The sequence below is a fragment of the Gymnoscopelus braueri genome, assembly GCF_963280865.1.
Source record: "Gymnoscopelus braueri genome assembly, chromosome: 9".
Lineage (NCBI taxonomy): Eukaryota > Metazoa > Chordata > Actinopteri > Myctophiformes > Myctophidae > Gymnoscopelus > Gymnoscopelus braueri.
Window position 1 is genome coordinate 44,879,051 of NC_137610.1, and position 26,051 is coordinate 44,905,101.

The window sequence follows — 26,051 nt, forward strand, 5'->3', positions numbered from 1 at the left end:
TGGATTTCTAAATGAAACTGGTTTCCCTGAAGGTGTTTAGTGAACCAATTTTGATGTTCTCATTCATTGTGAGAAAATATCAGAAGAATGTTTGTTTTTGTTTTTAAAAAAATCACATGCAAATTGTTGCGACAGATCACAATAAAATATCTACATACCTTACATTGGACCCAGGATTTGAACCTGCGTCTCTTGCCCAAGTGCTGATAATCCATGAACCAACTTTATTGCATAGTTAAAATATGGGGAATTGATTGGAATGGTTATTTTAATGATTCAGTCTATCCCCAATTTGCAAGTATATTCCTCTGAACTTGCGTTATCAGCTAAAAGCTGCGCTATGTAACATTCATCTTCTACCCAGGATTTGAACCTCCTGCGTCTCATGCACAAGTGCTGACATTTTTACCATTGAGCTAATAGAGCCTGCTTGCTCAGGGGATAAATCTTGAAATTTGTGTCAAACCAGAAACAGGATTGTGTCAAAGGTCATGTCTCACCTAGACATAGGATCTAAATGTCTCAATAGAAGAGCAGGGAGACAAAATACAACACCCCAATTGTATAAGTTATATTTGTATTAACATACTCTATCATACAGATTGGACAAATTTACATTTCATTCATTAAAAAGTTACATAGTGCTGCTTTAATTAATTTGAGTGATGATATATGGCTTTAACTCTAGAAGTGTGGTCTCTTACTAGCGAAAGAATGTTGGATAGTTTTTCATAGCCACTTAGAAGCATGTTTAGCAAATACCTTCAAATTGGGGGTATTTACTAGATTTTTTTTAATTTTCAAAATCTTGCTATAAAAGACAGTTAAGAATATATGGAAGTTTTGAATCATTAACTTATCATTGAGTTGTTATCATTAAGTTGTTGATACATTTAATTGGAACTGTCACTAAAATTCACAATTGACAGAAATCACTGTTAGACTAGAAAAAGTGCTCCTCGGAGCACAGGTCTCCGCCAGGTCAGGTACGTTATTGTGGCCTCCTGGTGGCGCTATAATAGTCCAATGTGAAAAGGGTGCCATTTATTCTTAGGTCGTTCACGGCAATCGGACACTGCATTCATGATTTGAGGCATTTTGTTCCAAAAATTTGTTTTGCTAAATTAGACCTGCTGGTGGCGCTATAACAGGCCAATGTGAAAAGGGTGGCATTTCTTCCCCGGCCTAGGGGGAATGTGTTTGTGAAATTTCACGGAAATCGCAAGCTGCGTTCATGATTTGAGGCATTTTGTTTAAAACGGACCAATCCTGCAAATTTTGGAAGCCAACCTTAGCCAATGAGGATGGAATATGGGAAATCGGACAGATCCGTGTTGATCACATGACTATAGAGATACTGTGTAACGATTTGCATGACGTTTGGATAAAATCTGTAGGAGTAATATAAAGAAATGGGTTTTGCACAAATCGGCCTCCAGGTGGCGTTATAACAGGCCCATGTGAAAAATTGAGGCAGAGGTTCTGAATTGGCATCCAGGAAGTGTGTGTGCACAGTTTCGCGGCGACCGGGCCAACGGTGCCGGAGATTAGCTGTTCTCAGACGGACACACACACGGACACACACACACACACACGGACGGACGGACGGAGGGTAAAACATACTCTCTCGCCATGCCTTTCGGCCTGGCGGAGACAAAAATCACAAACTAGACACCTTCAGGGTTGTCATTTCTTTTAAAGTATCATGATCAGGTAGCTATAGAACTTTCTACCAAAGTTCAATATCACTTTAAAAACACTGAATGTGTTACATAAATGTCCTCCATAACAATAAGGACGATGACTTTTCATTCCGACGTCCCACCTATCACTCATATCAGTAAGGAATACCTGTTCCTCGTATTGTTCCGCCTGCTAGTCTTGCAAAAGCAAGGTGGAACTTGCAGAGTTGAAGGAATGTGGTGTGGTTTCTATCCCAAGATGATCATCTTTCATTGTATTACATATTCTTTATTGTCAATGAGAAGAAACGTTGAATAGCCTGGATGTTAAAGCCTTTTTTTTTTTTATATCAATCTACTGCTTGCAGTCATAATCGACTGGCCACCCAGCCTTGTGTTTATGTGTTAGATTCTAAATGAAATAGAAGAGTCATCTACAGTATGTGTCATAGATTAGAATATGTAATAGTACCCTCTAGTGTGCACCTAATCACCTGCTGTGATCGAGTGCATGCAATTGTTTTTAATGAAGGTAACACTGGTTAGGCTGGACATCGTAGCAGTCCCAATAGCTCAACATAATGTTGTCATCCACAGAGGTCGGATTATATCAACGCTAGCTTCATGGACGGCTACAAACAGAAGAACGCATACATTGGTACTCAAGGTACGAGATTGAACCTCATTCTTTACGGACTGAGAGTAGAGCATGAAACGGATTACATTAATAGACCCTTACATAATGTTATACAACTTGAAAGAATAGCTAAGACTGTGCGCATAATGGGTAGTTGTAGATTAACAATGTTCAAATTGGACAATAATGTTCAATGGACTATGTACAGTATGTAGTATTGGGAAAAGGTTATTCTGGTATTGTAACACACTTGGGTTTGCAAGATACACTGGATAACTCATTTAAACTAACTATTTCCTGTAGGTCCACTGGAGAAGACCTACAATGACTTCTGGCGAATGACCTGGGAACAAAACGTCTTGGTCATTGTCATGACAACCAGGTAAACAGTCTCTGAAAATAAGCACAAACCCAATTTACTCTTTAGTTCATTACATAAGTAACCACATCAGATGTTATGCATCTATGATACAGTATATATTACAACCGTTTGACGGCGTTGCTCTGTAGGCCATATTTCTTGTGTACACTGCCAGTAGTAGGCCAAGGGAAGAAAAAAATAACGTTTTTGTTTGTTCTTGTTTTTTCACTTTTTTAAATGTATATATTTAACAAAAATGTTATAATGGAAGTCAATGGTGGTCAGATCAGGCTGAAATGCGTGATATGTGTATGCAACGGCATTCAGCGAAGACCCGGTGAGGACGGCGCTGTGATTGGCCAGTAGTCGCTCTGATTGACAGTTCTGCCTTGTTCTTCCTTGTGTTAAACATCTTCATAGCGTTTATACTATGCCTAACCCTAACCTTAAAGGAGTAGTTCATCCAAAAAATTACTTATTTTCTATCAATTGCACACCCCATCAAGCCTTGAATTGGAAATTCTTTAGTTTTTGTCGTATTCCTAAACCAATAATTTGACGACCGGCAGAGGAGACTCAAAGAGTCCCCTATTGACCGATCACCTGGTCAAATTATTGGCTTAGGAATGCAACAAAAACTAAATAAATCTCCATGAATGCAAGGCTTCATGGGGTGTATAATTGATAGAAAATAAGTCTTTGTTGGGTGAACTACTCCTTTAATCCTAACCTCTGTGAAACTATGCCTAAACTAATACATATCATACTGGGGGTCCTTGAAATTAATAAGTGTGTGTGTGTGTGTGTGTGTGTGTGTGTGTGTGTGTGTGTGTGTGTGTGTGTGTGTGTGTGTGTGTGTGTGTGTGTGTGTGTGTGTGTGTGTGTGTGTGTGTGTGTGTGTGTGTGTGTGTGTGTGTGTGTGTGTGTGTGTGTGTGTGTGTTTCAGGACAGATGAAGGTGGCAGGAGGAAGTGTGGTCAGTATTGGCCCCTGGAGGAGGGGGGGCAGGAGGTGTATGGACACATTGCCGTGGTCGACCAGAGGGTGGAGCACCACTCCCATTACAACCACACCAGCCTGGAGCTGCACAACACTGAGGTAGCACCACCCTGAGAATGGGCCACTATATATTTCGTCTCTGGTTTGAACTTTACATTAATAGCATTAATGTAAAACATTTGTTTTAAAGTAATGGTATTTTTTGTGGGCCCTGATCCAGAAAAGGTTGGGAACCTCTAGCCTATCTATAATTAGTTGACCCACCACCAGGCACAGAGTGTGAAATTATTGCAATGAGGCTGTTATGTCGGTCTGTCTGTGAGTTGTCACTGTTTGCAAATGTGTCCAGCAGAGGGTGCTGCGGCTCAAATATGAACACTTCTAGATTGCTTTGTTATTATCTCTGCCAGGCCAAAGGCTGCGGCCAGAGATTATGTTTTCGCCCCTGTCCGTCCGTGTGTGTGTGTGTGTGTGTGTGTGTGTGTGTGCGACTGTGCGTGCGTGTGCGTCTGTTCAGAACTAAACAGCGGCAATCTCTTTGTACACAGCGCAAGTAGGCTAAGGAAGTCACTCCACCCCAAATCTTTAAAATCAGCCTCATGGTGGAGGCCTCCTTTCCAACAAACTAGCTAACACTTTTTGATACAAACTAGCTAACACTTTTTGATACTCCCAAAAGATTTTCACACGCACAAATTGCTGCACATTATCTCTGGAGTCATGTATGTATCATACAGAGTTTTGATGGCTCCAAAGTTTGTGGGAACTGCTGAAATGCTGCTGTACTTTATGAAATTTATGACAAAACTCTAAAGTCTATCCTCCTTTTGATCTGTCTGTGTGTGAGCAGACGTGTGAGCAGAGACAGGTGAGTCACTTCCAGTACCTGAGCTGGCCAGACTACGGCGTTCCCCCCTCGGCTATAGCACTCTTGGATTTCCTTGGAGCCGTTAAGAGACAGCAGAAGAAGGTGGTTAAGAGCCTGGGTCCTCAGTGGACAGGACACCCCATGGGACCCCCCATGGTGGTCCACTGCAGCGCAGGAATAGGCAGAACAGGTGAGAGGTTTCTAAGATCAGGAATGGGACTGTTAAAGCCGCCCTCCTGCCATTTTTACCATCTAATTTCCTCCCTACTTTTCTCACCAAACATTGTTTTGTTTTTAAATCATACAACATACCGCTATCGCAGCCAGGCTGGACTTGGCCGATTCTCATGAAGGTGATGAAAAGTGAAAGTTAAAATAACAGGTTGCTCTCATCACCTAAATGGTAAATGGTCTGCATTATTATAGTGCCTTTATGCAAAGTGCTTCCCAATGTGTGTTACATTCGCCTGCACATCCACACACGGATGGCAAAGGCAACATGCAAGTGGTTGCCTCCGTCCCCAACCGTTTATGGGGAACAGTTAGGTTTTAGGGTTGCTGTGTCTTGCTCAAGGACACTGGTAATTGATGCATTTATATAGCGCTTTTATCCAAAGCGCTTTACATAGATTGTGCATTACATTCACCCATTCACACACACATTCATACACCGATGGCGGAGGAAACCATGCAAGGCACCAACCTGCTCATCGGGAGCAATTAGGGGTTCAGCGTCTTGCTCAAGGACACTTCGACACTAGCTCTGGGGGAGCCCGGGATCGAACTGAGAACCTCGCGGTTGCCATCCGGCCACTTCACCCCCGAGTCACTGCTACCCCCAGTCCAGTTCCCAGACGGCTGCTCTATCTCCTGAACCACTGCCCCGCGATCTGTATTATAGAACCTTCACCTATAAAAATCTAATCTGAAACAGTAGAGAGCCTAGATTTGACAACCAACTGACCAGTCACTGCACAACCATCCCTCCGGATAATGGGATTCAAGGCGAGACTCACTTTGGTCAAATGTTTAAAGAGCAGATTAAAATGTTGAACATTGCAATCAAAATGTACTTATTTGTTTGTCAGAAATGGTCCATGGTGGCTCTGGAATCAATATATACAACTAAAGGTTGACAGTGGAAAACATTAAACTCACAACAACTTCTGGGGGGCTTTAATATGGTTAATATATTTCAGAATATCTGCGGTATGGATGCTTGCTGGCTATAAGTGATAATCAAATTGACAACAGGAGACCTCTCATATTATACATCTGGGTTATAGATACAATAATTCGCTTTTGGCTTCACTGTGAGGTAAAATTAATAAACAACATTATTTTATACTCGCAGATACTGCCCTCCAGCGCAGATTTCCATTCATATCAAGAATCTGATGTTTGCATCAGTGCTGATAAGCCCCCGTTTTGTCTCCTAGGTACCTTCTGTGCATTGGACATATGTCTGGCCCAGCTGCAGGACAATGGGACACTCAACGTATGTCAGACAGTCAGACGCATGCGGACCCAGCGTGCCTTCAGCATCCAGACACCTGACCAGTACTATTTCTGTCATACCGCCATCCTGGAGCACGCCCAGCGGCAGTCACTGCTCTCACCCAATCAGTGAGCTTCTCCACCGTCTCCCACCATCTTCCTCGGTGAATCCGCGAGCCCTGAAACGTGTCCTGCAGCCAGTCGTGAAATCGCCCCTCATCCCCATGCCCTCTGTTGTGACCAATCAGTGACCTTTCTGATCCTGTTGTACTAGCCAATCCGTGAGTCCAAAGCACAACTTGACCTGTTTACCCTCCCACTCCACTCCCTGAGTCCCTTCTGCTATGACCAATCATCAACGAGACTTGGGAACAGGTGTCGTCACAGAAGAATAAGTCTCTTTTCCTCCTTCGGTCCTCGAGACAGGACACGACAATGAGAAAATGCTTCAGAATATTCTGCTCTACAGAGCCTAAGAGCAGTCACTTTCTGATCATTTAAACATATGTATGACTTAGGAAACACAGAGTAGATACTGCTGTTTGCCTTAGTAGAACTGTAGAGATGTTACACAGTAAAACCCTCTGTGATCATTTAACACTGCGAGTGTACAAATGTAACTAAATAGACCCATAAAAGGTCCATGTGGTTACATTTGTACACTCAGTGAAAGTAACACTGAGGATGGTACCAAGTAGGATACAAAAGTGTCATTCCATTCTTGTCTGCCAGTGGTGTGAAAGTTATCTGTATTTACTGTCTCTCTCTCTCAGCCAGCCTGTTATTCATGATGGGACCTTTATTTTTTAGATTAGGTGAAGTGATAATGAATGTAGTGTTCATTAGCTTTTCGTTCAGTAATCTTCTGCTTTCAATTGAGAGATTTGGGATCTGAAATGTGTGAATGAGGGAATGTATTGCTGAGACACCCCCTACCCCCCCACACTGCAACCATTTTCTGCCATTGGTAATTATGATTGGGTCAAATATATTTTTGGGACGAAAAAATGCCTGATGTTAAAAGTTACAAGTTTGTACTTCAATGTGTAGCTACATAATTATGGCTGAAAATGTACACCTGATTATGTGGCTGGACAACATGGTCACAATGACTATTATCAGCCTCAATAATTTTTTGGGGTGGGAAGCCAACCTTCTAAATGAAGTGAAAAGTTCCAATATTGCCAATATGCCAAACTTCTATGGTTATTCATTGTGAAAAGTTGTCATATACAGCTCTATTTGAGTAGTTGTGCACGCCTATAAAATATTCAGTTTAAAAAGCTGTGCATTTAGCTGTGCTCTAATCTTCAACACTCCAGCACAGATCTCAGACCTGCTCTGAACGCATTAACTATGCTCTACGCTCCATCTATAACATTCTGACACAGATTTCAGAACTTCTCAGATTGTAGATGGAACCTCATAATTTTAATCTCACAACAATTCCCCTGTCTGTCTAAGACCTCACCTGAAAAGTGCAATAGACTTTATTATGATGATTTCACCCAGTCATGTGTATGCTCTTAGAGACCACCACTCTCACTGTGCTTTTGAGTTTAGTTACCATGGTGAAACTAACGGCATCAAAGCAGTAATTCTTCAGGCCTGTCATGTGATACTGGGATAACTTGTTATCGATTTGTAACACACACACACACACACACACACACACACACACACACACACACACACACACACACACACACACACACACACACACACACACACACACACACACACACACACACACACACACACACACACACACACACACACACCATAGAAAAGTACATAAGTGACAGTTTTGGACTTGAAAGTGTGTCTGTAGCTTTGTTTGGGCAAAGCAGTATGAGTTTGAGGATAAATTCATGTTAATGATACTCCGTGTCCCCACAAGTCCCCTATAATGTTCCACCTACTGTATACTAGGCACTTAAAAGTCACAAATAGTGTGCACGGTGTTGTGTTACTTCTATGCTGTACTCTCATCTGTCTCCTGTGTATAAAGGGAAGGTTGTGTGTGTGTGTGTGTGCGTGTGTGCGCGCTCGTGAGTCAAATTTGTTGTCGCTGGGTGTTCTTTACTACAGAATTCATATTGAATTTTCTTGTAGTGAAGCTTTGTTTGTTTTTTTAAGTCTGCCATCCTCTGATTTTATTAGAAATACTGTTTTCAATGACCGACGTAAACACAAAAAGTGCCCTATTTTATTTTTCTATTGTATTCAAATTGGCTGTTTTCATACAGTTATTATTCAGCCTATACAGCTATCTACATTAATTTTGTAATATTTTGTTCAGTTATAACCTGTTACTTTATCACTAGTATGATTTATTATGATTGAATCAAGCTATACTGAATTAAAGACTTATGTCAATGTATGCGTTTGTAAAGGCTGTCATTTTGTTGACTGTTTTTGATTTACAGTTGACTAACAGACACACGGAAGTGGCAAGGATTTTTTTTGTGTATTACAAGTAGTGTCTGTGCAACCCTACATACACGTTGAAAATTAGAAAACTATAATAACGATCCATCTCTCTCAATCAAGAGTTTGATTTAAATGTTACCATTGGCAAGAGAGACATCTGTTGAGTCTGGTCACATTCAGCCAAAATAGTTATGTGTGACTTATTTTATCTCATTAGAGTTAACTGTTACTCCACAGTATTCTGACTGACGGTGATTGCCATTAATATAATTTAGCAAAATAATCACCACAAAGTTTTCAAACTTTACTCCACACTAGCAGAACGTCATTCTACGGTGTATCCCACACAGATACAGTGCTATTGACAGTAACAGTGTTGGCTTTAGTACAAGAAAGCAGCAGAGGAGAGGGTAACACAACATAAGACCCCAGCCAGGAAATGAACTGGGGAGGTTTCAGTCTCTCTATTGTTTGCGTGTCATGTTTTTTTTGTCATCAAAACTGTCAAGAGCATATACATACAGTACATACTCCACGCCTTCTGTTGTCAAGATTCTAACAAAGTTAATGAACTACTGGCTGCTTCCAAATTCCTCTTGCCAGCCCAATAGATTTTTTAGATAAAATGTGGTGTGCCCCGGGCCCCAGCCCTTAGCCTCCATGTAATAGTTGGTTTACCTGCCAAAATGGCTGGAAGGGTAGACAGACTTGCCACCTAGCCACAGCCAAACAAGATTCACTGCATGATGTGACCACTCCTGGTTACACGTGTCACTGAAAAAAAAATACTTGGTTCTTTTTAAACTGAAATGCTGGATCCAAACTGAGCCGTTTTCACTCTTCTTACAAAGACAGGCTAGAGACAACAAGACAAACCCTGTTATTTCAAGGGAGACATATGGACCACAATATAATTCTTCAGTGCAAACAAATTACCGTTTGTTACATTATAACTCCAATTCTGCCACGCGCTCATGAAACACAGATACTTTACATAGACTGTGGGACAGACCACCACAGCCAAAATGAGTGGTCTCATGGAAAAAATTGAATACATATTACCACGACCTGAATTGAGCCCACAGTTGGTTGAAACATTGCACCAGTAAAGCTTACTGGGTCTGTCTGTTGGCATTCCTTAATGTAGTGCTGCTTGTAACACATAGCTTATAGTCAGTGCATAAAAGATGACTTATATGATTATTATTGTAGTACCAAGTTAATCACAAGATCACTTGGACCTACCTTATTCAGATAATTAGATCCTTTATACATTCTTTCTGTGTATTTAATTTTTCAGTTTGATTACATTCATTGGAATTCAAACTTTACCTACCTTATTAATTTTATTTTATTTATTTATTGGTGTTGTTCACACAGGATTGACAATAGAACCAAAAATCACACACTACAGATAAAAACACTAAACACAATATTATTTAAACTATATACTATAATTTCAGTGGGAGAACAGTAACTGTCATGTATGGGCACAAAATTACATCTAATAACACCTGTTCACCTGAACACAATGTAACAAACACAAATTGCCTCTAATCCACCTAACCTGAACACAATGTAACAACACAAATTTCCTCTAATTACACCTGTTCACCTGACCTGAACACAATGTAATAAACAAAAAATGACCTCTAATTACACCTGCTCATCTGGACACAATATAATAACACAAAATGACCTATAAAGCATGCTCACCTGAACAAAATTAAACAAACAGAACACCAGGACACAATGTAACAAACCCATTGAGCCTCTTCTTAAACTACTCTCCCATAACCGGTTGTCACATGTTCCATCCATCCCGTTGACAGAAGAATACACAAAAGCCAGCAAACTCTGTGATCATGCATTTGAGTGAGACCCGGAACTGCCAACCTGCTCACTCAAAGTCACTATGGATAAGAGCATTACTCAGGTAAATGAAGAAAATGTACTGTAGGCTGCTTGCCTGTCAGGCAGTAAACAAATATAGACACATGGCATTGTCTTTTTAAGAGCAGAACACTTGTGCACATCTCAGGGCCCGTGTCTCATTCTTCCTCATGTCGCTTTCTTTATAATGTATTTATTTTTATAATGGAGGAATGCCTTTCTCTCTATGCTTTATTCTGCCATTTTGGCAGGTCATATTTAAAATAAAATGACGTATTGTAGTACCTATGCGCCAATGGCAGTGGCTTTTGTAAAAAATAAAAAAGTACAAAAGTATCGGTATAAAAATGTACTTAAAGTAGAAAGTACTCATGCAGAATGTCCCATTTCACACGTTTTCAAATGTATAAAACACATACAAATCTTTAGAAAATAGTAGATCTACAAGCTCACAATGTCACATTGTGAGCTTATAGATCGGCTCAAATGGGCAAAATGTATGTAGGGCTGAAGTGGTTACTGTATGTTTTGTGATAATAATCACGAACAGGAGGAAATTAATGCCTCCTGTTCTCTATCATCTGATGGGGCTTTTTATTCTGCCATTTTGGCGGGTCATATTTAAAACAAAATGACGTATATTGTAGTATGTGCCAATGGCGACGGAGGGGGGCGTCTCCAACTATTTTGTTACAAACACGAATCCGGAGTAAGGAGTCTTTTTCTTCTTAGGTATGTAACAGCTGCTAAAACAAAACACATCTAACTGTATTTATTAACCACGTTAAGTCACGGGGTGCTGGGGGTCAGTTATAGGAAGCCTTCAGTTTACAGTTTAGAGGTTAGAATTCCTAAATGAATTTTAGGGGGGGGTTGTTCGTGAAAAGGGAGTAATAGACAAAAAAATATGCAAAAATAACTGGTTATTAGCTATTTAAAAAAAATCTGCATTAAGCCAATGTCATTTATCCGACTGAAAAATAAGATGGATATCATATTTGCGGTGAAGAAGTCGTAACATTTTGCCTGCAGTGTTGCATGTAGGCTTGTTTGCAAATGGATCTGTAAGGGGAGGGAGTTGTGGTGTGTGTGCGAGGCAGGTTTGGTTAGACATTTTACTCCCGAATTTTGCAAGTAAACAAAGCACATCATGTTGAAGGATCGGGGCTCTCCTTTTCATGTGAAATGTGTGAGTCATTGGGTGTTTTATACCAAAAACTAAATTACGCCGAGGGTTAATGCCGTTTGACTTTGGGCATTGTTTAGTAAGGGCAACTGGACGGATTATACTCAGAAAATATGACGACTTGATCCTTCTAGGCCCCACGATTCACTGCCATGCAAGATATTTACCACAAAGTGACGAACCAGAGTTGGTCTTTAAAACATCAGTGTTTTTTTTGTAAAGCCTAGTGCGAGGAGGACAGCAAAATAAACGGAGCAACCGTACTGGGGTTGGTGCCAGCCAGTGAACGACTGCCTGTGTACTGTTTTGTCAATCGCCTACATTCGGTTGCCTCACGTTTGTTTGCACTAAACTTGGTAGCTAGTACAAGATGTGAAAGGAAGGTTGATCTCTCCGTCGCTGTGTGTTAAGGGCACTGGTGAAGCTGTTCAAAACGAATACCAAAACACCAAAACGCTCGGCCCAAAACACAGTCGCCCCGGGGCAAATCCGGCGACCTCGGGACGGTCGCCACCTGGTATTCCTAAACGCAACGTCAGTAAACTATGACTAAACGGTTTTAGGCGTAGTTTACTGACGTTTAGGCTAAACCCAACCTTATCCCTAAACGTAACCTCAGTAAAACGGTGCCAAACCCTAGCCTTGTTCCTAAACTTGACCTCAGTAAAACGGTGCCGAACCATAAACTTGTTTCTAACATTATCCTCAGTAAAACAAATACGACAATACAAGAACCGCTTTTTCGAGCGGTCTGCAAAAGAAAATGGGGGCGAGCGTGTTTTGGGGCGAGTCTTTCGGTAACCGTTCAAAACAATGCCTCCATTGGTCGCACAATGCAGGAGGTGGCGATTAGCCTACTTCAGTCAAGGCAAATCTTGCATGACTGAAAAGAAACGGAATCTAAATGAATTCACTTATGAGGAAAACAGGGGATGTGAAAATGAATAATAAAAAAAAATGCATCCACGATTTACAACCGTGTGTTCGTTCGCGGCAGCTTTCAGGTCAGTCACTCACTGCTGCGCCTGCCTTTCTTTATTTCTCAGAGAAGGAATCCCGGGTAGTGTTTCTGACCCCGCCTCTCGTGGGCGGAGGACCGGAGGTATGGGAATGACGTTTTGCGTTATGACGCATTCGTTTAGCCCCGCCCACTAGTGTCCTCAACCAAGATCGCATGGGGCGCCAGGGGGCGGGCAGTCAGTTGCGCTGTGATTGTCTACTACTTGGTTGTCAGGGAAACCACGCATCCCTGACACGTGATTGTCTCTTGCCAGGCCATCCCATCATGGGCCATACTTGTAAATTGCCTGCCTGATTAAATAAAGGTAAACAAAACAAAAGTAGATGCAAGGTAGTAACCATGGTAACCTGAAAAATAGGACAGAACAGTTTTATAATAAGTGTATGCTGATGAATACTACACTTTTTTCTCTCTCTGAGATTCAACCATGTCCGGATGTGTACACTAGCCATAAGCCAATCACAACGGGACCGTACCTCGGGGCTATGGGATCTGAACTGGGTTATTTTGGAAGTTCCGCCTTTTGTGGAGGCTTAAGAAATCACGAATAGTGATTGGCTAGCCACGCAGAGAAAGGGGTGGTACCCTAAAACGGCTATGGAAGGCAATGTATATAATCTCCGCCCACAGGCACGTGTCGTCAAACAAACTCCAGGAAGTATTTTTTTGAAAAAGCCATTAAATATCACCCACACGGTGTGCAACCTTTAACTCTATGTGCAACATGTTAAGAAAATGTAATGGGGAAATCATAATCTACCATGGTAAATAAAGTATATAGTTCCCCCGGGGAGCTAACTGTTTGTTTCCCAAAGTTGCTAATAATGTGTATTCAATCAAAGTACAGAATCCGAATGATTGTCAGTGGTGGAAGAAGTACTCCCATTGTTTACTCAAGTAAAAGTATCAATACCACATGCATAAATACTCTGTTACAAGTACAAGTCTGGTATTCAGTATTTACTTGAGTAAATGTACAAAAGTATTGGCATCAAAATGTATTTAAAGTACCAAAAGTAAATTTTGAAATCTTCCATTTCATTTTTTCAAAATGTACAAAATCTTTTGAAAATAGCTGGTCTACCAGCACACAACGCATCACGATGAGACGCGTTGTGAGCGTGTAGATTTTCAAATAGTCGAAGGGCTAAAGTAGCTCTGATTCATAGCCTAGAAGGAGTTCCCAACTCCTTGTAGGCTATGAATCAGAGCTAGGGCTGAAGTGGTTAATGTATGTTTTCTTGTTTTGTAATAATGATCAAAATCTTCAAAGTAATTAGTAGCTACATTTGTCAAATGATTGTAGTGGAGTAAAAGTACAATATTTGTCTCTGATATGTAGTGGGGTAGAAGAGAAGTTATAAAGTATTGCAAATTGTAGACACTGAAGAAAGTCAAAATACCTCAACATTGTACTTAAGTACAGTACTTGAGTACATGCACTTAGTTACTTTACACCACTGATGATTGTTATTGCAATGCACACATACATGGAAAGCCTCGGTGAGCTGAGCTATATGTGCAATTTGGTATTACTGACTGAACAACAGTATAGAAACTTCTTACTGGTTTACAAGTTACTGACCCAAAATATAAACATAAGCAACAATGTAAATCTTTGAAAAATAATAAAAGTGTCTTATTGAATTTGTGCCTGTCTGTCTGTCAAGCGGTGAATGATCCTGGCGTTCGTTGTCGCGCTTCAAGTCAAATGGGCGTAGCGGTGTGTGGCTGCTGCACAACATGTCCCTGAGTGAAGTGTCTTAACTTCCAATCAACCCCCGAAGACCCTTCCCATTTGGGGGCGGCGACCAATAGGATTTGACAGAGGGCGGGACAAAGCGGGAGGTGACCACGCCTCCCCACAACATCCAGCTAAACGAACGGAGATTGTTTTCCTCTCGGGGAGAGATTGTCCGAAGCTTGGATTCTTTATTATCTTTTTTTTAAACAAACAAAAAGCCATAGACAAGTTGCGTCTGGTATATTTTAGGTTTGGCTGATATAAGTTTGATCTCTTAAAGCTGCATAAGCGCTTATCAAAGAATCAACAGCGACAACTTCAGCTGGCCGTTAAAGAAGAGAGAGTAGAGAGGAGGAGGGGGTGAGTTAGAGTCCAGTTGGATTCATTCAGTTTTAAATACCTCGCCAGTTGTTTGCAAAACGGTTTATGTTATGATCATGAACCATAATGAGCGATCAGAGGCAATGCTTCGCTATTTCAGTCATAGGGATCGCGTTTACAATCCACGGCGAGTGAATCGGTGAAACATTTTACATCATCGTTGAAAACATTAAGCTCGTCCGACCAGCTAACAGCTAGCGTTAGCTGCATGTCTGTCGTGTTGACTCGTGTTGTTTACATTAGCTTTAGATGGCTAACGTAACGGGGTTGATTCACTCACTCCTTTAGCCGTGCAACGAGAAAATAAATGGCATTTGTTTAGTTCCACACACACACGAACGCAGTGGTGGAAAAAGTACTCTCATTTTTTTTACTTAAGTAAAAGTATCAATACTGCAATGTAGAAATACTTAACAGTTACAAGTAAAAAGTCCGGAATTCTAAATTTACTTGAGTAAAAGTACAAAAGTATTGGTATCAAAATGTACTCAAAGTACCAAAAGTAGAAAGTAGGCTACTCGTTTATGCAGAATGTCCCATTTCAAGTTTTCGAATGTATGAAATGTATTAAAAAATCATTTGAAAATAGCAGATCTACAAGCTCACATTGCATTGTGTCGTGATGATGCAACGTAGATCTGCTATTTTCTAATGGCCGAAATGTATGGGCTGACGTGGGTATGTCTTGTAATAATAATACACATCTACAAAGTAACAAGTAACTAAAGTTTCCAAATAATTGTAGTGGAGTAAAAAGTACAATATTTGCCTCTGAGATGTAGTGAAGTAAAAGTACTGACAACTGGAAATACTCGAGTAAAGAAACAAAAATGTACTTAAGTACAGTACTTGACTAAATGTATTACTTTACACCACTGCATACAGACGACGCGTAGCTTGGGAAATGGGTCAAAGAAGCGACACCTTTCTCGGCTGCAAGAGCGTGCACACTGTAGCACATCGTTATAACACAGTCATACTACTAACTTCTTCAACAAAACTGCGTATTATCAACTTGTTCTCAGTTGATCATGTTGGCAGTGGTGTAAAGTAACTAAGTACATGTACTCAAGTACACTTTTGAGGTGTTTGGAGTATTTCCAATTTCCAGTACTTGTAACGGATATATTGCGGTATTGATACTTTTACTTAAGTAAAACATTTGAGTACTTCTCCCACCACTGGGTATGATCATGTTGGTATGAATGAAGCCCAGTTGACACAGTGTCGTCGTGCACTCACTCCTTCCTCCCACAAAAACAAGAGCGTTTCTTTGACTTGTGTCTCGTTGAGGGTTTGTCAGTCAACTAAAAGTCAAATGAAATGATGCTTTTAGTTGCTCTTCTGCAGGGGCCAGTTGCACCACCTCACACTAAGTTCAAACTTAGCCTTGTTATAGCTTAAATGGCTTTGTAAAAAAAAATCCATTTAACCCATTTAGCCGGGAAAGTATCTGTGTCATTTTTAGATTTCTTTGGCTATTCAAAAATAGCAGATATACAAGCTCATCGCGCGGCACTCCGTGCCGCGTGATGAGCTTGTAGATCTGCTATTTTTTGTTTTTTGTTAAAATTTGTGCAAATCTTTAAATATATATATATATTTTTTAAATAAATATATTTAAAGATTTTCACACATTTTCACGATTTTTCCAAAAATAGCAGATCTACAAGCTCATAGCGCGGCACTCACGCTATGAGCTTGTATATCTGCTATTCATGAATAGCCAAAGAAATCTAAAATGACAGACACTTTCCCGGATTGAATGTGTTTTAAGCTATAACTAGGCTAAGTTTGAACTTAGTGTGAGGTGGTGCAACTGGCCCGAGTCAAGTGGATTCTAGTATTTGCAGTATTTAGTGTAGTATTGTTTTTGTAAATGCGGGTGGGCGCGTGGAATAAGCGACGTGTTATAATAACTCGAGGACGGGGATGCGATTATCAGGCCACACACACTCGGCGATGGACGCGTTACATAAAAATCCGCGACCTATCAAATTCTGTGAGTCGGGACACCAGTGGTGGAAGAAGTACTCACATTTTTAACTTAAGTAAAAGTATCAATACTGTAACGTAGAAATACTCTGTTACAAATAAAAGTCGGGAATTCAAAGTTTACTTGAGTAAAAAAAAGTACAAAAGTATTGGCATCAAAATATACTTAAAGTACCAAACGTTAAAGTACTCATTATGCAGAATGTCTTATTTCACAAGCGTTGAGAGCTTGTAGATCTGCTATTTTCAAATAGCCGAAGTATACTAGGGATAAGCTTGTAGATTTGCTATTTTCAAAAGATTTTTATACAATTAATACATTTGAAAACTTGTGAAATGGGACACTCTGCATAATGAGTACTTTTACTTTTGTACTTTAAGTAAAAAAATGTTTTACCAATAGTTTGTACTTTTACTCAAGTCAATTTTGAATACGGCACTTCTACTTGTAAACAGAGTATATCCACATTGCAGTATTGATACTTTTACTTAAGTAAAAAATGTGAGTACTTTTTCCACCACTGGTTATAGTCTATGGTTATATTAGTACACAGCACTACATGGGAAAGGGTCTTGTTCGGCTAACGTTAGCCTGCTAGCAAACCACGATAGCGTGGAAGTGTCGTTGCCTGCAGATGCTTTCCCACTTTGCTCTATGTGCTGCCTGTCTGTTTGCACGGCTTTCAAAGCCTAGAATAACTTGGGGTCTTCGTTTCTTTTAGGGTATTTAAAACACGTTTATAACAGCACGTTGATTCAGTTCACTCAGATCAGAACAAGTCCGAAAAGAACGGCGTATTGACAACGTTACCAAGTAGACTCCTTGAAATGTTCAATTTCAGTCATTGATGGCTGTTTGGTGTTCACTTCATCCCTTTAACATGCATTGCACCGTTAACGTGTGTGTGTGTGTGTGTGTGTGTGTGTGTGTGTGTGTGTGTGTGTGTGTGTGTGTGTGTTACACACGTTAAAATTACATTATTGGGTGTTTTGGCTAGTTAGTCTGTCATTTGGTGGCTGACTGTTATGTGTTAAATCAGGGGTCTTCAACAGGGGGTCCGGGACTCCTAGGGGGTCCTCAGAGTTATTACAGGGGGTCCGCCAAATCTTTGTGTGGTGGTGGTGGTGAATATTCGCCGAAAAATATTTTTGGGAGAGTTGGTGTAGAGGGGAAAAGAGCAGAACAAGTACAGAGCCAACGGTCAAGTTGACTAAAATAATATTGACGGTTTAAAGGTTAACTATCTGAAAATACACATTAACATGAATCCAGCTATCTATACAAATGCACATTAACATGAATCCAGCTACCTATGAATTCTATGAAAAGGTTTAATCTGCAACACAATTTTATACAATATGTTATGGGGGTCCCTGCTTCATCCCTCTCTCCCTTGGCCTGAAAAAACGTTGAAGACCCCTGTATTAAATTGTTTGGCAGCCCCAAGAAACACCCTCAATACAGTGTTTGCTTGTTTTTTTTTGCCATGGATGTTTATTACAATGTAATACTGTGCCTGTAATAATTACAGGCACCCATTAACCATAAAAATGGTCCTGGAATTTAAAGCCAGAAAACGTACCAGGTGCATGGTTGTTACAGGCAGGGGGAATTGTGAATGGCACCTGTTCTCTGTTTGTTGCTTCAGTGTGGCTGTGAAGTACTAGTGACTAGCCTATTTAATTATACAGTATTTGACCAGTGAGCGAATGACTCATTCTCTTAGAAATAATATTCAGTTATTATATAATATATAATATAATATTAACTATATTAAGTTCAAGTTATATATAGTTGTTAAAGCTGTAATCCGGGACTTATTTAATGAATAAAACGTAATTTAACCAATCTGTATGATGGAAAATGTTATTAATACAATTAATACGCCTAAATCTCATAAGACCAATATTACCCCTGCCCCAGCAGGGATTCCCTCTTGCATGAACAGTTGATATTTGTTTTCACGCGAGAGACCGGGTGTTACAGTTGCAATTACCTCTCTCCGTTGGGAGAGGATATACAACTTACCGATTGTAGCTTTGGAAACGGAACAAAATGTGTCTTTTATATGTATATCTGTAGATAATGTTATCAAAACAAAGACTGCAATTTATCACTGTCCATTACTTGTAACAGAGCTGAATCTGGCACAACTTCTTATATCATGTTGAATTAGAAAAGGCAGTAAGTGTACGAGTAGGTGTCACTTTTCGATAAAACTCAAATAAATGAAACACAATTTGGACCGCATGATTAACTGTCCGTTTTTAACTGTATGTAATAAACTGGCATGTCAGAAACATTTTTTTAAGGTGTCTTGACTCCTTGACTAACTAACTAAATGACTACCGGTAATTATCATTGCTGTTCCACAAGTGCAGACATTGACATTAGTTTGTTACTTTATTGCAGGTTTTATTACATTTGATCAATGTCATCACTTTTCTTTTGCTGTTACAATTAATGTATTTCCAACACCCATTCCAGAAGATTCATTTAAAATTAATTATCTTTGCTATCAACTGTTAATTTCCAAGTATTAATGGATGTGTGGTTTAATTTACTGCCATTTCTGTATAATGTTTTAATGCAACTATGTGTAATATTGTGGATGCAGATCTTTATCTCTATTTATAATGGAATGATACCAAATTGGATGGATGTAACTGTTTATTTTAACAGACTTAGAACATTGACATCCTACAATGCTCTCTCAGGTGTCACAGCTCCCGTTGATTATGAGGTCATAATGAAGCGCCGACTGGAGGAACAGGAAACAGTATTTGCGTCCCAGCAGCGGCGTCTCCCTGGCAGCGTAGAGGTGTTCCAGCATCGTATCCTGGCCCCAGCCCCGCCCCCCGTCGTGTACAAGGCCGTGTCAGATAACATGCAGCCCACAGCGGGTGTCCAATACTCCGTCCCACAGGGATACCAGGTACATATTATCAATGCCACTATGACCACATACAATGCTGTTGTACTTGCATCACAGCACCAGTGCTGAGATTCCCATATACTGGGATGTGAAACCATCACCATGGATGTGGCGTTCCTTGTGTGGGAGTGTCAACAATATTATGCCGACATCGTGCAAGGTTGATTAATGACAGCCGTATCCAACAGCAAACAAATAATCACATCCTTCTTATGCTTTATTCGTAGAACCACCTGCATAAACTGCATCGGATGCACAGACTGATATCAAATTTCAAAATAAAATGCAATAAAGCAATACATTTCCGTTAGCACCTGCTGTATCGGTATCACTGCTGTGTGTCAAACTTGCGAACCCTGTTCAGCCACACTGCTAGTAAATATTAATATTACCACCCTCAACTCAACAAGTGGCCTATGAGTTGAAACTGTGGCAAGTTGAGTCAAGGGACTTGAAGTTTAGATTATGTATCTTAGTTCCAGACAGCAAGTTGTATTAGCAAGTGTGTTCATGTTTTGTGAATGTTGTGCAGATTTGACCCATTTGTCTTGTTTCTCACAGAAGTCCTTCACAGTGTATAGATCACTCTCAATAAACACTGTCCCTTTCCTACCTTGAAAAGGTCTCCCTCCTTCTCCCACCAACATCTTCCCCTCCAACATGTTCCCAGGTTCCCTTGGTGTCCCAGAACAGTGGAGGTCATGGTCACAGTTCTAGCCCAGCCGTCCATGGAGGGTCACATCACCACGGCCCAGCAGTCCAAGCCCACGGCCCCTCAGTGATGTCTGGGCACGGCCACACTGCCACTCCCCCTGCCCCCACTCAAGGAACACCGCAGTTCCAGAGACTGAAGGTCAGATTTGTGTTCTCTAAACACTAATAATAAACACAATTTGTATTCACGAGTTGAAATATATTTTTTGGCTAGTTAGTCTGTCATTTGGTGGCTGACTGTTATGTGTTAAATCCGGGGTCTTCAACAGGGGGTCCTAATGTTAATGAATACTGTTTCTGACAAACTTCTTGTTTCTTTCCAAAATATCGTTGGGCATATTCCATATTAGACTGACGCTGATGAGACAGGGTTTATGACTTGGTGTCACATTCAATTATTACTGGTCTTCCTTAAGTCAGTCCACCTTACGGCTTGCTCAACCCATTGAGGGAGAAAAATGTGGATCAGACAGACTGACGGACAGAGGTTTCCTTAATACTGTATATGTAGGATAATATAATTGTACACCCCTCTCTAAATAAAGATAAAAGAGCTGTAGTAATATAAGAGGATCAAATGCATTTACATTAAACCTTTCTTTGGATCTCTTCTCTGTGTGAAGGTTGAAGATGCTCTGTCTTACCTGGACCAGGTGAAGCTACAGTTTGGGAATCATCCACAGGTCTACAATGACTTCCTGGACATCATGAAAGAGTTTAAGTCTCAGAGGTAAGACGAGTAATCTCTTAGATTTGATGATCAAAGAAATCAATTGAATACATATTCCAATACTTTTGTAAGTAATTGTGTACTCAATTGGTAGCTTTTTTCCCCCCTTTGCTCTCGCCACGTAATTCTTACATGCACCGTTTGTTTAAAACTTTCCTTGCGAGTGATGTTTTCAAACTGGTCATCTCAGTAGCACGAGCAGTGAGTAAAGAGCTATTGTTTGCTGTTAAAAATTCAAAGTGTGTAATCCTTCAAATTAATTGTCACTAAAGAACGCATTATTTATGTTATGTTGTCTGCTTAAAGCCCTGTCTAGACAGCAAGCATATCAGATGTATTTCTTACACATGTAAGAGTGCAATCATGATTTCACACTTCAGCATGAAGCGTGCAGTCCTTCTGGCCAATCTCGTCTATTCTCTACCTTATTACTCTCCACTGGAATGTCCCATAAAGCAGAAAGCTCTTAAACAAATTATGATAATTTAATGATAATAACTTATACTATTGTTGGGGGAAAAATATTAAAGCTAGAAAAGGGCACTCATCTGTGCGCAAGTCTTTGCCAGCCTGGGTGGCCTACACAGCACTGTGTCAGTCATGGGTTGCAGCCAGTAGGACAGGAAATAGTGTTTCTATGACATACAGTTCTCCCTGACACACGTCACATGGCTCACAAGATAATTATTTTGTCCTTAATTTTCCCTAAAGTTTCTGCAACACTGAAATCTTTTGCATTTATGGCACCCCTATGAGTTTAAGCGAAATCACTTTTGACCACTATGACGCAGATTAAAAAAACATAGGGGTGGACCAGATTTTTTAAGAATGGGGTAAAGTGTCTTCCATGGCCTACTGGTAGTGTGCATGCAAAGTTTCATTGGTCTGGCGGTGTCCAAGATTAGCTATACACAGACACATACATGGTCACACACAGACAGGAGAAAACAGTATTTGCCTCATGGCCTGTCGAGGACAATAACTGATACCCAGCTATAATTATTACTGGGCTGGATAGATGTCTATAAGTTCAATAATAACTGGGTCTCAAATAATGGTCAGGTCTCCCAATAGAAACCAGGGGTGTTGTTATGTCTACATGTAGATAGATCCCTAATGAATTACCATTAGGGTTCTGGCGGACAATACAACATAATTTACAATGGCACAGCAGGATGTGCAGCATTCATAGTAACACTCACCACTAGTCAGTTGTTCTGAGTTTTGTATTTCAACAGAAACATTGTTCTGGCTCACATTATCAAAGCCAGTAATAAAACTTGTAAACACTGAAACGGGTTTTCTGCTTTGTTATACGATAGTGTCGCTCTCTGGAAATAGATGTTCTACAAGCTCACGATGTGTTGCATTGTTGTGCCATGTGTTTTTTCAGTTTTGCTAGGTAAAACAGCCCTTTACACTGTACTTTATATCGTCTCAACTACACATCTCTGGCCCGCTTTCCACCAGTTAGAAGTTTCTTTGAACCTTTCTGGAAGGATCCACAATGGAAGGCATTGATGCTACAGCCTACAGATATATAGACCAATTATTTATTTATCCCACGGTGGACATTCAGTCATCAATGGCAGTTACAGTTTTCCGAAATAAACTTTGCATGCATATTTGAAAGAGAACCAATATTGTAAGATATTTAGACGGTCTATAATTTATGAATCGATATGTAACGATTATCTAATGTGGATATGTGGCTGATTTGTGTGTTAAGATAGTTGAAGATGGATGTTCAATCATTCCTATCGTCCTGTCCTTCCAGCATCGATACCCCAGGTGTGATCAGCAGGGTGTCTCAACTCTTCAAAGGCCACCCTGACCTCATCATGGGCTTTAACACCTTTCTGCCTCCGGGCTACAAGATTGAGGTTCAACACGCTGACCTAGTGAATGTGACCACACCGGGCCAGATTCACCACATCACACCCCACGGCATCTCAGTGTCCATTATTGGAGTGGCCGGCCAGCTTCAAACCCAGCTACCAGCCTCTGCAGCCCCCACTGCTGCGGCCACCACTGCCACAACCAGTGCGCCGACTGTTCTAACCCAGCCAACGCCTGCCAAGATAAGCAAGGTGAGGAGAAAAGTGTTAGTTGGTTGTGTGTTGGGTTGGATGTCGTTGTGTTCCATCTCAGACAAAGAAACATGAGATGAGGTAAAAGAGGGTACGGCAGCAAACCAAAAATAAGATATATTAATCAGTAAAATTGATTATTCATATAATCAGTTTTATTTGAGGAGCTGGGGGTGGCCTAGAAGTTAGAGAAGTGGGTGTCTGACCGGAAGGTTGCCAATTTGAATCCCTGGAGCAGCAGGGAAATTGTTTTTGGAGAATGACTGGTACTGTGTCACACAACCAAAAATAGTTAATTTAATGAACCTGTCCAGTGGCCAGCAGTAGAAGACTCTGATAATAATAATCCATTCCCAGCAGTGTTCATTTTGACAGCACATTTCGATTACATTTTTGTCATTTGTCATTTTTTTTGGTTTGTTTGTCATGTTTATTTCGAATATGTTAAAAAAACAGAATATTTCCTTATTTTTTTTGCAAATCACAACAATGAGAATCAAAAAAAGATAGAGAAAGTAATCAAAACATATCCGAAAAGGAGTGAGAAGAAGTAAAAAACGTATAAACTCCCACCCCTTTTATACCTTTGAGTTAACTAATTACTTACTCGCTGAATTCTGTGCCTAACATTATACTACTTATAAAAAAATATATATACTCATCAATGATATATCAAAATATATATCCTATATATATATCTATATAAATATATACACATATACATCCATATCATAAATACAAAATACAAAATACTACAATACTACCCTATATTCTATGTATAGTACATACTATATAATAAATAATACATACAAATACAGCAAATAACCCTACTATCCATTCCCGTCCTCCCTGTAACTTGTGAAAACCAAACCCTTGTACATTGCTTTAAAATTATTGATGTTTGGACATTGCTTTAGTACCTCACTCAAACTGTTCCATATATTTACACCTGTAATTGATACGCAAAAACTTTTCATGGTGGTATGTCTGTTTAATGTTTTAAAATTGAATTCTCCCCTCAAGTTATAACCCCCCTCACGATCCTGAAACAAATTTTGGATGTTTACTGGTAGATGATGGTTCTTAGCCTTGTACATTATTATTGCTGTTTGATATGATACTATGTCGGTAAATTTTAATACATTTGACTGTAAAAATAGTGAATTAGTATGCTCCAGGTAGCCGACCTTGTGAATGGTCCTTATTGCTCTCTTTTGGAGAATGATTAGTGACTGTAATGATTTTTTATAGTTATTACCCCAAACTTCCAAACTGCTCTATATACACAGGTGATCAAGACATTACTCTTATTTTCCATAGATAACTCAATTGTGATACATTCAAGAAGGTTATTAACCACCTGTGTCATAGTATCTACAATCTTAAAATTAAAGTTTGTTTCTACATAAATTGCTACCCCTCCTCCACCCTTATTCATTCTATTACTGTAAGTGAGTTCATAACCCTCCATCTCAAAATCTATTCCCCTTTCTTTATCGATCCAAGTTTCGGAGATTGCTATGACATTGAATGGATGTGAAAATGAGTGCAAATAGTCCTTAATGTTTGCATATAGACTTCTACTGTTAATATGGATTATTGATAGCTTTCCGTCTGATTTGATGTTGTGGTTATACTGTTCAGTAGTGTAATATTTGCAAGTGTTATTAGTGTTGGAAAAGAAGTTGGTGTCCGGGTCAATATCCTGCTCCATGTCCAGTGTGCTGTAATCATCCCTGTAATCCATTGTATTAAGATCAATGTGTTCATAGTCCCTTATCCTCTGCGTTAGGTGCCTGATGTCACCTGGTGCAGAATAAGTTGTTATTGTGTGTCATGGTGTCGTGTTGTTACCTTACAGTCCATCAAGTCAAAGTCCAGTCAGTATATGCAGTCCATGGTAGCTCTTTAGTACTTGTCCAGCTCCTCGATGCTTCTGATCATCACCACTTTCGCGTCTTCAGGGGTCCCGTTTAGTTTAATGAAGATCTTGCAGCTTGCGGTCCAAGTGTTTTGTATTTTGCCTTGTTTTTTGTGGAAGCGTGCCTTTTTTGCGATGTCAGCGTTTTGTTTCGTTAAGTGCTCGTTCATATAGACGTTTGTTCCTTTTAGCTTTCTCCCTTGCTTTAAAAGTGCGGTCTTGTGCTTTCGGTTGACAAACCTTATGATGACATGTCATTGAATACGGTATTAAGTTTTAGTCATATTTTAGTCTAGTTTTAGTTGACTAAATATCATGATAATTTAGTCAACTAAATCTATAGTTGAGAGCTTGTAGATCAGCTATTTTTGGAGCGCAACACCCATGCCAAAACAAGCATTAGTTCTACTGGATCTCTTCTCCACTAGTTCCTCCCTGACATTGTAGTCTGGTTTATATTTGTTGACGAAATTGTCAGTATATTTAGTCATAGTTTTAGTCTTCATAGCTTAGTTTTTATTACGTTTTTGTCTGTTTAAAAGTGTGTATTTGTGACGCATTTGAAGGTGGATGTTGCTCTAGATCAATTCTCAGTCAAACCTTTCCCTGGAAAAAACTAATCTCCCTTTTTTTTCTCATCACTCTCTCTTTCAATGCATCCCACTCTCTCCTCAGCCTCTCCAGTCTCCGGCCCTGACCCCCAGCAGCCAGAGTAATCCATCCATCCCATCGTACACCTCTCCTCGCTCTCCGCCCCTCCAGCTCCACGCCCCGCTGAGCTCCACCCCGACAACAGGACCACCCCTCCAGAACAACCAGCCAGTGGAGTTCAACCATGCCATCAACTACGTCAACAAGATCAAGAACCGCTTCCAGGGACAGCCAGACATCTACAAAGCCTTCCTGGAAATTCTGCATACATACCAGGTAATGCTGGGGCAGTATTGTATCAATATACAGTAGT

The 26,051-nt window shown here is 40.1% G+C and overlaps 3 protein-coding genes across 7 annotated transcripts in view; 2 read left to right on the forward strand and 1 right to left on the reverse strand.

Annotated features, from left to right (window-relative positions):
• ptpn9a (protein tyrosine phosphatase non-receptor type 9a) overlaps nucleotides 1–7,823 on the forward strand; it is a 31,924-nt gene extending 24,101 nt beyond the window's left edge. The window contains exons 10-14 of the mRNA XM_080438710.1: nucleotides 2,280–2,349; nucleotides 2,623–2,701; nucleotides 3,627–3,777; nucleotides 4,529–4,736; nucleotides 5,986–7,823. Of these exons, the coding sequence (XP_080294836.1) occupies nucleotides 2,280–2,349; nucleotides 2,623–2,701; nucleotides 3,627–3,777; nucleotides 4,529–4,736; nucleotides 5,986–6,176 (699 nt within the window). The 3' untranslated portion in view covers nucleotides 6,177–7,823. The remainder of the gene's footprint in view (nucleotides 1–2,279; nucleotides 2,350–2,622; nucleotides 2,702–3,626; nucleotides 3,778–4,528; nucleotides 4,737–5,985) is intronic.
• Nucleotides 1–26,051, reverse strand: part of adpgk (ADP-dependent glucokinase) — a 270,498-nt gene that overhangs the window by 51,509 nt on the left and 192,938 nt on the right. The gene's annotated exons all lie outside the window — the stretch shown is intronic.
• The window catches only part of sin3aa (SIN3 transcription regulator family member Aa), a 33,386-nt gene continuing 18,395 nt past the window's right edge, over nucleotides 11,061–26,051 (forward strand). For 2 of the 5 annotated variants that reach the window (XM_080438469.1, XM_080438470.1), the window contains exons 1-6: nucleotides 11,511–11,556; nucleotides 19,415–19,632; nucleotides 20,255–20,485; nucleotides 20,970–21,076; nucleotides 22,854–23,166; nucleotides 25,763–26,014. In XM_080438469.1, the coding sequence (XP_080294595.1) occupies nucleotides 11,520–11,556; nucleotides 19,415–19,632; nucleotides 20,255–20,485; nucleotides 20,970–21,076; nucleotides 22,854–23,166; nucleotides 25,763–26,014 (1,158 nt within the window). In that variant the 5' untranslated portion in view covers nucleotides 11,511–11,519. Of the gene's footprint in view, nucleotides 11,102–11,510; nucleotides 11,557–14,462; nucleotides 14,681–19,414; nucleotides 19,633–20,254; nucleotides 20,486–20,969; nucleotides 21,077–22,853; nucleotides 23,167–25,762; nucleotides 26,015–26,051 lie in introns of those variants that run through there. The other 3 variants (XM_080438473.1, XM_080438471.1, XM_080438472.1) reach the window with 3 other exon arrangements.